Source organism: Podarcis tiliguerta (genome assembly GCF_965153285.1).
Source record: "Podarcis tiliguerta genome assembly, chromosome: 5".
Taxonomy (NCBI): domain Eukaryota; kingdom Metazoa; phylum Chordata; class Lepidosauria; order Squamata; family Lacertidae; genus Podarcis; species Podarcis tiliguerta.
In genome coordinates this window covers 34686198-34699497 of record NC_139538.1, presented here as the reverse complement: position 1 = coordinate 34699497, position 13300 = coordinate 34686198, and the positions used below count along the sequence as shown (strand labels likewise).

General features: G+C 43.9%; 1 protein-coding gene across 7 annotated transcripts in view; it reads right to left on the bottom strand.

Annotated features, from left to right (window-relative positions):
• The window catches only part of CROCC2 (ciliary rootlet coiled-coil, rootletin family member 2), an 85849-nt gene that overhangs the window by 63395 nt on the left and 9154 nt on the right, over positions 1-13300 (bottom strand). For 3 of the 7 annotated variants that reach the window (XM_083443066.1, XM_083443067.1, XM_083443070.1), the window contains exons 3-8: positions 12608-12753; positions 9268-9420; positions 6657-6740; positions 5444-5550; positions 4148-4307; positions 765-871 (exon numbers count right to left, since the gene is read on the bottom strand). In XM_083443066.1, coding sequence (XP_083299192.1) covers positions 765-871; positions 4148-4307; positions 5444-5550; positions 6657-6740; positions 9268-9420; positions 12608-12753 — 757 coding nt within the window. The remainder of the gene's footprint in view (positions 1-764; positions 872-4147; positions 4308-5443; positions 5551-6656; positions 6741-9267; positions 9421-12607; positions 12754-13300) is intronic. The other 4 variants (XM_083443068.1, XM_083443069.1, XM_083443072.1 and 1 more) reach the window with 2 other exon arrangements.

The window sequence follows — 13300 nt, the reverse complement described above, 5'->3', positions numbered from 1 at the left end:
AGGTTAACCTCTTCTCCACAGGTATGCAGGCCCTGCTACGTCAGGGTCGCTGTTGAAGGGCCGGAAAGGAATTTTCCTGCATTGGCAGGTTTTGCCTTTCCCATAGCAAAAAGTCACAACTTTGCAGGTTCAGGGCTTCGGTGGAATCCTTTAGTCTATCTTCCTAATTGGAGGGGGGGGGCGTGAAGCGGTGACCCATGCCCCCCCCCTTATGGCGGTGATACCAGGGTTCCCCGTTAAAGGGGTCTTGAGGGGAGGCATTGGCCATACGCTGAGAGGTTGTCATTGCTCTCCCCTCCAATGGAGGTGAAATGGGGAGCGGGCTATCTGCTTGAACATATGTTTTCCAGAGCCAGCCCAAGCCCCACACATTCTGGATAACCCTGAAGTCCCCCAGATCCCCAGCTGGGGACTGGCAAGGATAAAAACCCAATGCCTGAGCCTGAAACTTAATAAAGTTGTGGTGAATTTTAATCCCATAGCACGTTGTCTTGAGTCATTATTCCACTCGGGGGTCGCCTGGGGTTGGGGGGACTCCGCCTGTCCACGCAATACTCTGCTGTGGTTTCCAGAAACTGGGATATATTTTGTCCCTCCCCCAATGCTTCGCATTGGCGTTTTGGGAGCTGATGACACTCAATATTTTTAAACAACGAGGTCCCGCTATGAAGGCGTCAACAGCAGAGGCAAATCTTTCAGGCATTTTCTAAAGAGCCCTCAGGGTCCCTCTTGTAGCAATGCTGCTACATTGAGGGAGAACCCACCTCTCCATGGTTGTACGGAGCTCTGCAAAGTTGCCACGGAGTGTGGCGGCTTGACGCCACAGCAGCAGGATCCCACTGTGCTCGCTGCTTAAATAGGAACTGTAACTCTGCAAAGGATGACGGAGAGAACAGGATACGAACATGTCACCGGTCCCAGCACGTCAACATTTTATTAACTGAGAGCTGCAGAGAGTTACCTCCCTCCGACCCCCATTTGTATTACTCGCTATACTAAACCATCTTCCAAAATCTGTTCAAGGTCCTATATGAGTAAGGCATGGGGAAACAGAATGTTTTTGCCCTGCTGCAGGCAAGTAGAAGGGTTACAGAAGATACTATTTAAATTTACCTACACTAGATTGCTTTCCTGGCACTTCTTCTTTTGCAAGCTGCGATGGACGTTTGGAAAAGTAAGGCAGAAAATGTTAAATAAATAACTTGCAACTAACCTTCAGTTTCCAATAAATAGCACTTTCAAGCCAGGCAGGGATACTGCTGCGTCATCCCCGAAACACACAACAAAACTGTTAAAATGCAAACCAGGAACTCGACGAAATGCTTCCTCTCCAAGGTTGTAGCGAGGCTGGCATCAACTCTGGCTGAGCAAATGAGAGCTCTGAGCTCACAACTTGGCCAACGTATATATGAGCTAATATTTTGCTGTACACATGAGTATGTCTCGGTGCTTGTAAAAAAAAAGGTCTATACATACAGATTATTGTTCTGCAGTCCAAATAAATAAATAAATAAATAACACCACCAAAGGCTTTGCTGTTCAGAACTGGAGTTTTCAAGGTTTCCTATTGGATCCAGACTCCTTCTCACAGAGGAGCTCTTTCATAATACTGGAAGAGCTCCAGCAATGCCTTGGTGGTCTCAGCTCCATGGAAGGGTAATCCAACAGCAATTTTAACTAGAGCACTACTACATCTGGTTAATAGGGTATGGAAATACTAAAGCAGTGGCAAATATGACATGATAGAAGTGTCACTGGGTTAAAAATGCCAACAGCCCGTTATGGAATCAGAATGGCCAAGATCACTCTGTTTGTTCTGAGAGAGGGGCAGTCAAAGAAAGAGAGTCAGAGAGAGACAAATGGCTTCTCAATCAGGACAGATCATGTTCAGGGAGAACCTAGAAGAACAAAAAGCTGCATCAGGCCAATGGAAGGGGAGGCTCTCCAAAGAATCAGAGAATTGTAGCAAAATATTCAAGGTTAGTGGGTTGAAGCTGCTAAGATGAAGGAAACAATGCCAACAGAGCAGAGAGCCAAGAAGCACAACTGACTCCAGTGTAACAATTCTCACTTCAACACTAATAGTCCATGTTGACCCAACAAGTGATGGGCGAAGGCCAAGTATTACATATTTTGGTACACAGCTTGTTTACAGCCGGCATTTACAAGCAAGATAATTATGAAGATTGGGAATAATTTATCTTTGAAGCAGCAGAGTCAAGGACAACTTGGCCAAGAGGTTTTTACTGTGAGTGTTGGAACACTTCCCGTTTTTTCTGGTGGCCAGGAACATCAGTGTAGTGATGTGGCATTAACCTTCTAGCAGCATAGGAGATGTCATGAAATTTCAGGTGGAAGAAAGAATTCTGGATTTGTTCCTGTGCTGGAGGTTCAGCGCCATTAACCTAAGTAAGAGCCAAACAAGGGAGGATGACAAAGAAAAAGGAAACCACAAAGGTGCTGGCATGAGAGAAGGATTAGGAAATGGCGCTATTTGTGTTTGCAGTAATGCTAAGGCGTAAGGTTTTGTTTAGTCAGCTATACTGAGCATGAGCTGTGTGCTGCAGCTTATCTGGACGAGGATGCAGAAGGACAGAGCAAGGTGGCATCAAGCCAGCATGGGCCTATTGGTGGGACCAGCAGACTGGCTTCACCGATGGACCCACGCATATCCCTGAAAGCAATGGTTGGGGCAGATTCCAGATAGTGAACAGTGCAGTAAGGTTACAATAAGCTGTATCCTATGCATTCGGAAACAAACCCAAGGCAAAACTGTTGATATATGACAACAATTCTGAATTCACTAACCCTGTACAATGTTCGGTGCCCCTCAGTTTTGTAGATAAAACTCTTTAGTAGTTGGCCTGTGTCCTCTTCGAGAGGAGAGATGCTTATTCATTGAACCAAAACACACACTGCCTTTGCTAACTAGGAACTCTGCATTTTGCCAAATACAAATACTCTGCCAAACCCAAGCTGGATTTACAATGCATAATAAATTCAAAAATGCAGCGTCCACAACCAACATTTATTTTCTAGAGAGTTTATTTTGATCTGGGGTTTTTTATGAGATAGAAAAGAGGGGACAATAAGAGAAGAGGGAAAAGGAGCTCCCCCCAAAGAAGGAGTGGGGGCCAAACTATAAATGATTTTTATGCACGCAACTAGCAATAGCATTGTTTGCTTGTTTTTAAGGTAAACAGCCGGGGGGGGGGGGCTGGGCTTCAACAGGACAATGTGGGTGGTGGGTGGGAGAGTGGGATTGAACCCTCTGCCAACACTGTAGTCCTGAGCCAGAGCAGTTGCTCCTTCAATACATAACATGTTATACAGGCATTCAGAGGAAAGCTCCCACTGCCAACGACAGGACTGCAAGGAAAGAGGGAATACGGGCTATGGCACTCCCCAAAGGACTGGAACTGGAGAAATACAGTTGTACCTCAGAAGTCGAACGGAATCCATTCCGGAAGTCTGTTCGACTTCCAAAATGTTTGGAAACCAAGGCACGGCTTCTGATTGGCTTCCAGAAGCTCCTGCAGCCAATCAGAAGCCGCATCCGACATTCGGGGTTCCAAAGAACGTTCGCAAACTGGAAGACCGAATTCCAGGTTTGTGGAGTTCGGGAGACAAAATGTTTGAGTCGCAAGGCGTTCGTCAACCAAGGTATGGCTGTATTAATTTTAGTGCCTGCTAAAAACATTCCTGTTTAGACAAGCCTACCTAGATGCTTAGAAAATGGAGGTAATTTTAATCAGTTTTAGTATTTTAACTTTTGTCTGCTTTAAAATAGGGCTGTACATTTTTCTTGATTTTCTTATATTTTTGTAAACCGCTTTGAGGTTTTTTTAAAAAATAAAATATCAAAATAATAAAACAGCAGCCTGGAGGGACCATGAGCTGAAGCAGTGAAGGTAATGAAGATGAAACGGGGATAGCGGACTGAATTTTCTGGTCTTGGCACAAGTGCTGATCCTATGGACACTCGACCCAACAAGATGCTGAGTTGAGCAAAGAATTGGTCACAAAAAACCTCTCAGTGCCAAAGCTGATACAGGTGTATAGTACAATGGTGTAACATGAAGCAAATGAATTTCTAATCATTATGTTGCCAGGCATTTCAAAAAGCAACCAACAGGATATGTTGTACCTCCCTGCCCTTGTGCCAATGGGACTCTTTCTGTTCACTCCTCAGCCTGTGCACTTCAGCAGTTGCCCTCTCCAGCTCCCCTGCTAGTCTTTGTTTTGAGGAGTTCATCTGGTCCAGCTGTTCCCGAAGAAGAGTATTCATCTGGGAAAGACTGGTGCTCCTAAGACAAAAAATTAGAAAGCCAAGGACAGTGTTTTCCTCCACAATCACAATACGGCACACTAGTTCTTTTGAATCCAAGAATTCCTCTTTTTTTAAATAAAAAATAAAAAATTATTGAATGATTTTATGTTACAAAAAACAATACAGCCATACTACCACTAAATATAATTAAGAAATAAAAATTGCATACATCGATATTTAGTCTGTTATTTGTTATTTACCGTCTTATTTCCTCCCAAACATTGCATACAACACACATATGTGCAGACACCCACACACAAAATGATAATAATGAAAGTAAATATTTTTTTGAATCCAAGAATTCCTCTATGTCTTTATATATAATAAACCACGTTAGTCACAACAAATAAACAATGACATATTGTTTATTGACATATTGACATATTTTATTGTACCAAACAATAAAAAAGATGGTGGGTTTTGAGCAAGTCCCACCCTTTGGGACAAGACCTGCACTTATTTGTATAGGGCACAGGGCAGGGAGGTAAAGGTTGCCCATAATGGCCTCATGGGCGAATGGGGAAGCCCAGTGAGCTGGAGGTTCCCCACTCCAGCTTAGGATAAAAGGAATGGAATATGGATCTGACACACCTAAAATATTGTTCATGATTTGCAGTAATAGATTCAGGGATGCTGCTACCATCAAATGAAAGTTCAATGACATACAGTCGTACCCTTCAAATGGAACATTAATTTATACCTTTCCTATGGATAAAATACCATGACCACAATTTAAAGAAATAGTCACCAGTGGGAGACCTCCAGCATACGAGTCTAATTATGCCCAGCATGGGTCCCAGGTACAAACCATGGCCACCTGCCCCACACCTGACATCCTGTGGCATCAGATGTGGGGCAGGATACAGTTGTCTATCAGGAGCTTAAAGGAACTCTTGATGGTGCTTTCAAAAGCAGGGATCTCTGTCAGCGCTGAGCAGTTGCAGCAAACCTCTTTGAAGGTGTTCTCTCTGCCTCAACCAGCGGACTGGTGATGAAAGTGTGTCTTCAAAGGAGGCTACCATAACCACTGATCAGCTGATCACTGAAGAGCAGTATTGCCAGTATACAAATGTACCATATAAACAAACCCCCAGAAGCAAATGGCAACCTCACCTCTGCTGCTCCTCTTCCAGGTGGATGAGAGTGCTCTCCAGCTCTGTGTTGTGGTCATGCTCAAAGCGGAGTAAATGCGACTCCGTTGAGTCTAACCTCATCTGCGCCTAGAAAGATGACAGATTGTGCATCGATATTAAAGCAGCGCACAGAATGATTGGCTGGCCGGAGCTTTAGAAATATGCATGTCCTTACATATATGTTGTACAGCACAGAATCTGTTTAAGGCAATAGGAGACTTTCTCAGAATCCTGAAACTGCTTTTTAAAAATAAATATTTGGATTTGGGAGGTCTGTGATTGGGAGGAAAGGTAGGCAACATTAAAGACAGCTATTTCCTAAAACCTCAGAAATAAAACAGGTTCTGGGCAGGGTTTTTCATAGACATGGGAGAGGTATTCATCCCACATAGCTCTGTATTTCTTCACATGACACTATCATGTCATAAGAATTCCAGAGCCTAATTCCTTCAGCTAACTCTTCTCATGGATAGTGAAAAAATGTGGAGCGAAAGAATATGATGGCAACAAGCTAGATGTGGATGGGAAGACTTTCTATCCTTTTTTCCACACCAGCATGTCATGTTCCCCTGCCCTGGTCACCTTTTCCCTGAACTACAAAAACCCCAAAAGTGGTAACCTTTCATTGCAGGGAAGTTGCTCCAACTCCATGAACATTTTGGTTGCCCCTTTCTGCCTCTTCTCCTGCTCAAATTGCACTGTGGCGCACTAGGGATCTCTAGTTAAAGTGCGGCGATAATTGCCTTTTAAGAACCGCTCCGTGTTTGGGCTTCTCACAAATAATTGTAGTCATGCATAGGTTCCCCTCTGTGAATTATAATCCCCTCTAAACCCCACAGGCTTTAGCCTTATATAATATTATTACCCTGTTGTGAAAAAGGCTTTGTACCCAGAAGGTCCTTCATAAAATAAAAGTACTCCACTGGTTGCCTATATGGCCCATACTTTACACACACAAAACACCACCAAACTGGACATTCAGAAAACCAGTGGGAGTCTTTAAATGATATGAACTACACAAAGACTACTTGTACCATGTATGTCATTAGGCTAGGCTGTCTGCCAAGCGCTCGCTCCAATTAAAGGTGCATGGCGTGAGGGGACAGTGATCTACAAATTGCCCACAGTGCTAACAGTCAGACTGCCACATGCTTCATCACGATCATTTATAGCATGAGAAAAGCCATACGCACCATCTGTTTCTGATGCTCACACTCGGAGGTTTTCTCCAGCAGTTGTTGCTCCAGCTCCCCACATCTTTTCTTGTACTGCAGCATCTACGCCAGGGAATAGAAGCAACAAGGGACTGCTAGGAAACCATCACATCAGCGCAAGGATTTATGCTTGCCCCATGGAACTTCCCCCATGTGTCCCCTCCCCAAATCTGCACCAGAGGGTTACGGGGTAGGGGTGGGGGGACTGTCAAAATAGATTTAGAGGGGTGTAGGTTGGGGAAGAGAAAAAGAGGAAAGTCCCATTGCATTGCAGGGGGTTGGAGCAGATGAACCTTGAGGCCCCTTCCAATTCTGCAATGCCATGATTCTAAGTGTCTATCCTTGTGCTGACAGGATGGTCACTTAGACTGCACTGGGTACAAGCCTTAGGTAAAGAGAATTAAAAGAGAAGACAAGATAGAACAAAGGAAGGAACCAGCAGCCCAGGCGAAGCTACTTACCAGGAATAAAAGAGGCACGAAGAATGAAAGCTTGATCCACGAGGCCAATTTATCCAGCAACTTTAACAGGTCTTCAACAAATTCTAAAGAGATTTCTGAAAACTTACTTGGACTACTACCTGACTATGATAAGAGCCGGACCAAGAGAACCAGAAGTATGCAGTCACATACAGTATTAAGTTCCACTACAGTGATGCACATGATATCAACACCACCCCCAAACTTTATCCTATGCAAGCTATTATTAGAGAATGTAACAAGTTCTGACCCCATTGACTGGCATTGTTGACCAGAAGATCAAGTATTTTTTGTATTTTTTTTAAACCATAAAACTTTACACCAGGACAGAAGCTGGTACTTACTGCAGAGAACATGCATCACACAGTTGATGTATTCAAGCTCCTCAGACTGCATGCACAAATAAAAGTTGAAATGGGGGAAATGTACCTTCTTTACCTTGGGATGTGTCATGTACAACCTCCCGTCACCTGTTGCCAACTCAGAAGTTCTACGTTCATTTCTCTTGCACTGCAACAGTATACCCGGAGAACATTATCCCCATGTGCTTGTTCTGGTGGCAAAATCTAGTATAATTCTTTAGGCCATATTCTACGTGCAAAATGGATCCCCCAGAGGTGGTTGTTCTAAACCCTATTTCTCTTCAGCTTGGATCTGCTTACAGCATGAATCTCGTAACTAAAGACTTTCTCTCTGTCTGAAGCTTGATATAAAAAGATGGAGGAAGAATTTGAGAGTTTCCTGGCACCATTTTAATCTTTGTTAAGGCAGGCCAGACCTATAACTAGAACGGGTTTTTTTGAGAGAGAAGCAGCCATTGTATGTAATAAATACATGACTACCTCAGTGGTCAGCAAGGAAGGAAGCATCTGTACTTAAAGTAAATTTTAAGGAAGCAGAACACAGATTCTTAGGAGTATCAGGTGGGAAATGGAAGACGAGCATCTGAGGAAACAGAAGCTATAGTAAATAAGCCTGAGGTAAATTCCTCTTGTGGGGAAGGGTCAGGGGAATGGTAGCATTAAAACAGATACTATGAATAAATGCACTCTCTGCAAGCTGTCAACAGGCACCTAGCACAGGTGAGGGAAACCAAGGTTGGCAGGGACACACATGGCAGGGACACTGGGAAAGAGGCTAGTTTGGGTGAGCACCTGAATAGGGCTGCAAGCATGGCTGCTAACCAGAAGCAAGGAATGACTGTGGTTGTCAAAGCAGCTAGGGATGAGGAGGAGAGAGGGGCCCAAACAAAGAAGGCTATTCCAGCTGCACCATCTTGGGGCAAAAAAGGCAATATGTCCGCCTCATTATCAGGACCAAAGGGTCCCTTTAAACCAGGAGTAGGGACTTTTTTGAGTATGAGGGTTGCATCCCCTTGAGATAGACCTTCTGGGACCACATGGCAGTGGTAGGCATGCAAAAATGGGTGTGGCCAGACACAAAATGGGTGGAGCAACAGTTGTGACTCTTACCTTTTTAGAGTGGTCTGCATTTCTTGTCATACATATGCAGATGTTTCCTCCTCCTGCCCCCACCCTCTCTGACCTCAGTCCAGACAAGCAAGAGGCCACACGCCTGTTAAGTAAAAGCACTCTAGAAGGGCGGGAAGCAGAGCCAGTGAGGAGTATAGTCTGGATAGAGAGAGTGTGGCCTTGGAAGAGTCTTAAGGGCTGAATAGAGGGACCTGAAACTCTGCCTGCACCCCTGTTTAAAAAATACCCAAAGCTCCTCCCCAGAGCTTTGGACAGATCAAGGGAAGGACTTCTTAAGAACCTAAGATGCAGTCTGATGCTATGTTTGCCAATGGATCCACATGGAAACAACTGAAACTGCTGGTTGGTGGGGCTTCTTTCTTCTTATAGTCTCATAAAAAAAGCCTGGTGTGCTACTCTCATCACCAGTGAGTACTGGTCCCTACAGAACGCATGGAACAGAAAATGCTAGGCAGGTACAAGGAGCATGCTTTCTAAATCAACAAGACAGGACCAACAAACCTAATGGAGAACTTCTGCACCAAGCCCCACTGCTAAGTCTTTATGGAATCCATCTGGGAGACCCCACCATCTTCCCATTCATGAAAGGTAGTGCCTGTTCAAGGTAATGCCACCCACCTTGTTCTGCATCTTCTGCACTAGCTGAGCCTGGCGCTGCTGCCCATCCTGGTAGGCTTGCAGCTTGCGCTTGTATGCCTTCTCATCCTCTTTGAACTGCTGTCTCATCTGCAGGAACATTGTGCTTCCTTCCTCCTCTCCTCGGAGCTCCAGCTACAAAAGCAAACACCCTCCCTGATCCAAATGGCAGAGCAAGGGTCAGGAGCAGAACAGCAAGGAACCAATGCCTGGCTCCTTAGATGTCATACAAGAGCAATGTGGCAGGATGCAACCAAATGAATGGAAAATAAATAAATCTGTGTTTGAAAATGAGCTCTAGCTTTGCAGAATTCAGGGTTTCCAGCATGGCTCCCAGCTGTTCCTGGACCTCTGGACAACAGAAACTTCCTTTCTCTGAAATATACATTCAACATCCCAAATACTCAAAATCTTCATGCTTACATTTCGCAAATGTAATGAGAATTCATGCAAATATGAATCACTGAATTTGCATGATCTTCTTTCTCTCTTCCTTTCAGACTGCAATATGTCTGAAATCCTGCAGTTTCAAATTGGCTAAGGCTGGTTACAAATTTAGATTTTTGGCAGGGGGAGGTTGAACAGGAGGAAGAGACTTACGGAGAAGCTGAAAGGTGAGTGTGCCTAACAAGAACACTACTACAGGCCTTAAAGGAAGGAAATATAGTGGTGATGGGCACAGAATCTTTCTGTAGACACTGCCTGCTCATTTTGTAATGTCTCCTGACATCTAAAGGGCGATAAAACAAGCTTTGAAAAAAATGAAACTTGAGACTATTACAGCACAATCCTATGTATATTTACTGAAAAGTCAGTCTCACTGAGTTCAGTGAGACATATGCCCAGGTAAATGTGTACAGGATAGCAGCCTTAAGCTGCAACACTAAACAGATTTACAGGAGATTAAGCCCCACTAGACACACTGGAACTAAATTATAAACATGCATAAGATTATTCAAGTCAAATAGTGCCCTAGATACTAGGTCTCACACAATCCTGCACTTTGCACTACATGCAGAAATACACCAGTTCGAATATATTTATGATTTGGTAGTTAGAACCTCAAAGCAAATGGTGGCAAAAGCTTCCTAATGGAACTCAAATGCAGCTCATTCTTCTGCCTAGCAAAATTTACAACGACTACAGCAGGGGTGGGGAACCTCAGGTCTGGGGGCGACATGTCATCCTCCAGGACTCACTGTGCAACCCTCAGGACTCTTTCCAGGCCACACACCCTTCATAGACTCCCAATTTCCCATGGCACATCCTTCACTGGCCCTGCCCTGCACCCCCCTTGACTGTTTTTGCTTGGCTGGACTGTGTCCTTGAACTCTGACAATGCCTCTTACTTGCCTAGATGGAGGACAGAGAAGGGAGGGTGTGTGGGTTTGTGTAAGACTAGCCTACTATATACAGGTAAAATTTACATTTGTTGCTCCACCCACTTGTTCCTCTGGACCCACCCACCACTGACCCACAACCCACAGAAGGCGACTCAGGAGGGAATGTGGCGCTTGGTCAGAAAAAGGTTCTCCATCCCTGCCCTACATGAATCAAGACCTCACCCATTCATTCCGCTTCTTTCGGCCTCCCAAATAGCATTCATTCCATTGCTCCCATTCAGCAAAAAGAAGCAGCTGGGGGCAGGGCAGCGGTCCCAGTCTCTTGGAACAGCTTTTCGGAGGGCTTGATGCTGAGTCAGGCCTGGATCTCCGTGCCTGTCATGTGGACTGGAGGCAGGGATTGTTTGGACTTATAATTATTTATGCTCCTCTGGATGGGAACCTTTGTCTAGCCAAGAATGTGCCCTATGTTCTCCAGGCAGCAAACCAAGCACCAGTTTCTCCCGGGGAAGGGGCCACAACAGCTAAGCACCATGACCACCTGCAACTGCATACTCCAGAAAGCAGCAGTGTGTGAAAACAGGGCCAACATCCTGTCCGCTCTAGCACGCCTGAGGAGATACCAATGGACTGTGTCTGCGCACCATAATCCCCCAACATTTGCACACTAGAATGTGATTCCTGGCAATTTTCCTTCAAAGGGTCGCTGTTGCAGCAGAATGCTAGATGGTTGGTTGGGTTTAAAAGCAGCTTCTCTGCCATTCTGTTTCCGAGTCGACTTTCACACAAATAAACAGTTTGAAAACATATTAGCTGCATCTAAGTAATGAAGACATACTGGCCAAACATTATGCTTACGTTAACCTTTGATTCTTAGGTATAGTATGCTTAAGCTACTGTAGTACGGGAAAGACAACCTAGCAGTCTAGTTTATCTATTAAGGCCCTCTTCCTCATTATTTTGATTTATTTCATAGGTGCTCCTCAATTACTTACAACATAACATATTATTACAGTACTGTATTCTACTTTCAGCTGGAGAATGACGCTGAAGCAGATGGCACTTGCGCTGACTTGAAATCAGGAGCCACTATCTTATAAAAGGGGAGTGCAACTTGATAGAAAATGGGAGGGGTGCTTCCAGCCATCAAAAAACATAGACCACTGCAACGAAATAAGGTTCTTTTGCTAGAAGCTCATCTTTTCCTGATTGAATGTCTTTCTTACAAAATTCTGCCTGGGTGCTCCTAAGGTTTACACGAGCCCAAAACACCACAAAGCCTAGATGCTCAACGATAGATATTTTTTCAATCTTTTCAGATTCAAGTCTCCCCAAGTCTCCCCAAACTGAAATATTAGACCCACTTTATTTATTTTTTTAATCCTTCTCTCATGTGGTCATCGTGTATGACTATCTATGTGTGTTTTGATTTGGAAGAAGTGCCCAGTGACTTCAAAGTGGAGCCAAACTGATAACCATTTGCAAAGAATATGGCGAGGTGCTCCAATAGTCCTAAATACAGCCTGACTTTTGCGATGTAGACCACAGATTCTGAATGCCCTTCCTTCTTTAAAACTGCTCTTGCTAGGTCTCAAGAGATGTTTATGGCATTGAAGGGCAGCCAGGACTACAAGGAGCAAAGCAAACTGTAACCTACTATGTAAGCCAAATGAAACAATGGAACCAATGTCCATAAGCTGTATAAGGACCTGCCGAGGACATGGGGAAGTGTGCATGACCAAGAGACATGGCAATGTAAGGTTTATCTGAACTTATGAGTAAGCCCTCCATCTTAATTCTCTCTGTGTTGCCAGTCAATATGTCCTCAGCTGCCAATCTACACCAGCTGCAAGAGAGAATGATGGATAATTGTTTTGTGACGGAGCTCTCAGCTGGATTTGTGTTTTTGCAAGATTGTTCCATACAAAAAGTAGCTTGTGTTTTTTTTTAGGATGGGTTTCTTCAAATGCTGATCTTACCCTCTCACTAACGGCATGGTATTTGCTAGCCAGTTCATCCTTCTCCGCACGAGTTTGTGCCAACAGGTCCTCAAGGCGTGAGAGCTCCTTCTGCAACAAGCGGTTTTCTTCTTGCATATTGACTGCAGAGGCTGTCTCTGACAAAGCTGGAAACAGCAATAAAAGGAATAGGTTGGCTGCAGGTAGCAATAAGGGACATATTTAATTCAGTTCACAGTGAAAGGTGAATCTACCAAATCCACACTTTTTGAAACACTATGGGAACTGAAACACAACCATTCTAAATTTGCACTTATCTGAATTTTGCAATAGAGTTCTCCAACCAAGTGATGTTTTTACAAAAATATATTCATGTATAAAAATTGCTTGCAAAAATGTGCACATTAGTCAAAACTACCTCTAAAAATGTGCTTATTAAGAGAATGCACACGCAGATGCCTAAATGAATTTAAGATTAGAAAAATGAGAAACTGAGAGAACTAAAATTGACAGATCATTTCATTCCTAGTTCCAGGAAAGGCAACCTATGAACAGACTGAGGATGTTCACCCTACCAAGGTATATGGATTAACCTCTTAGTATAAAAACCTTGGGATTCAAAGCATAAGCACTTAAGTTGTATTAATACTAGGAATTGATTGCAAGCAAGTACTTGATACAATATAGCTGCCTTATTTATTTTGCTAAAGCATT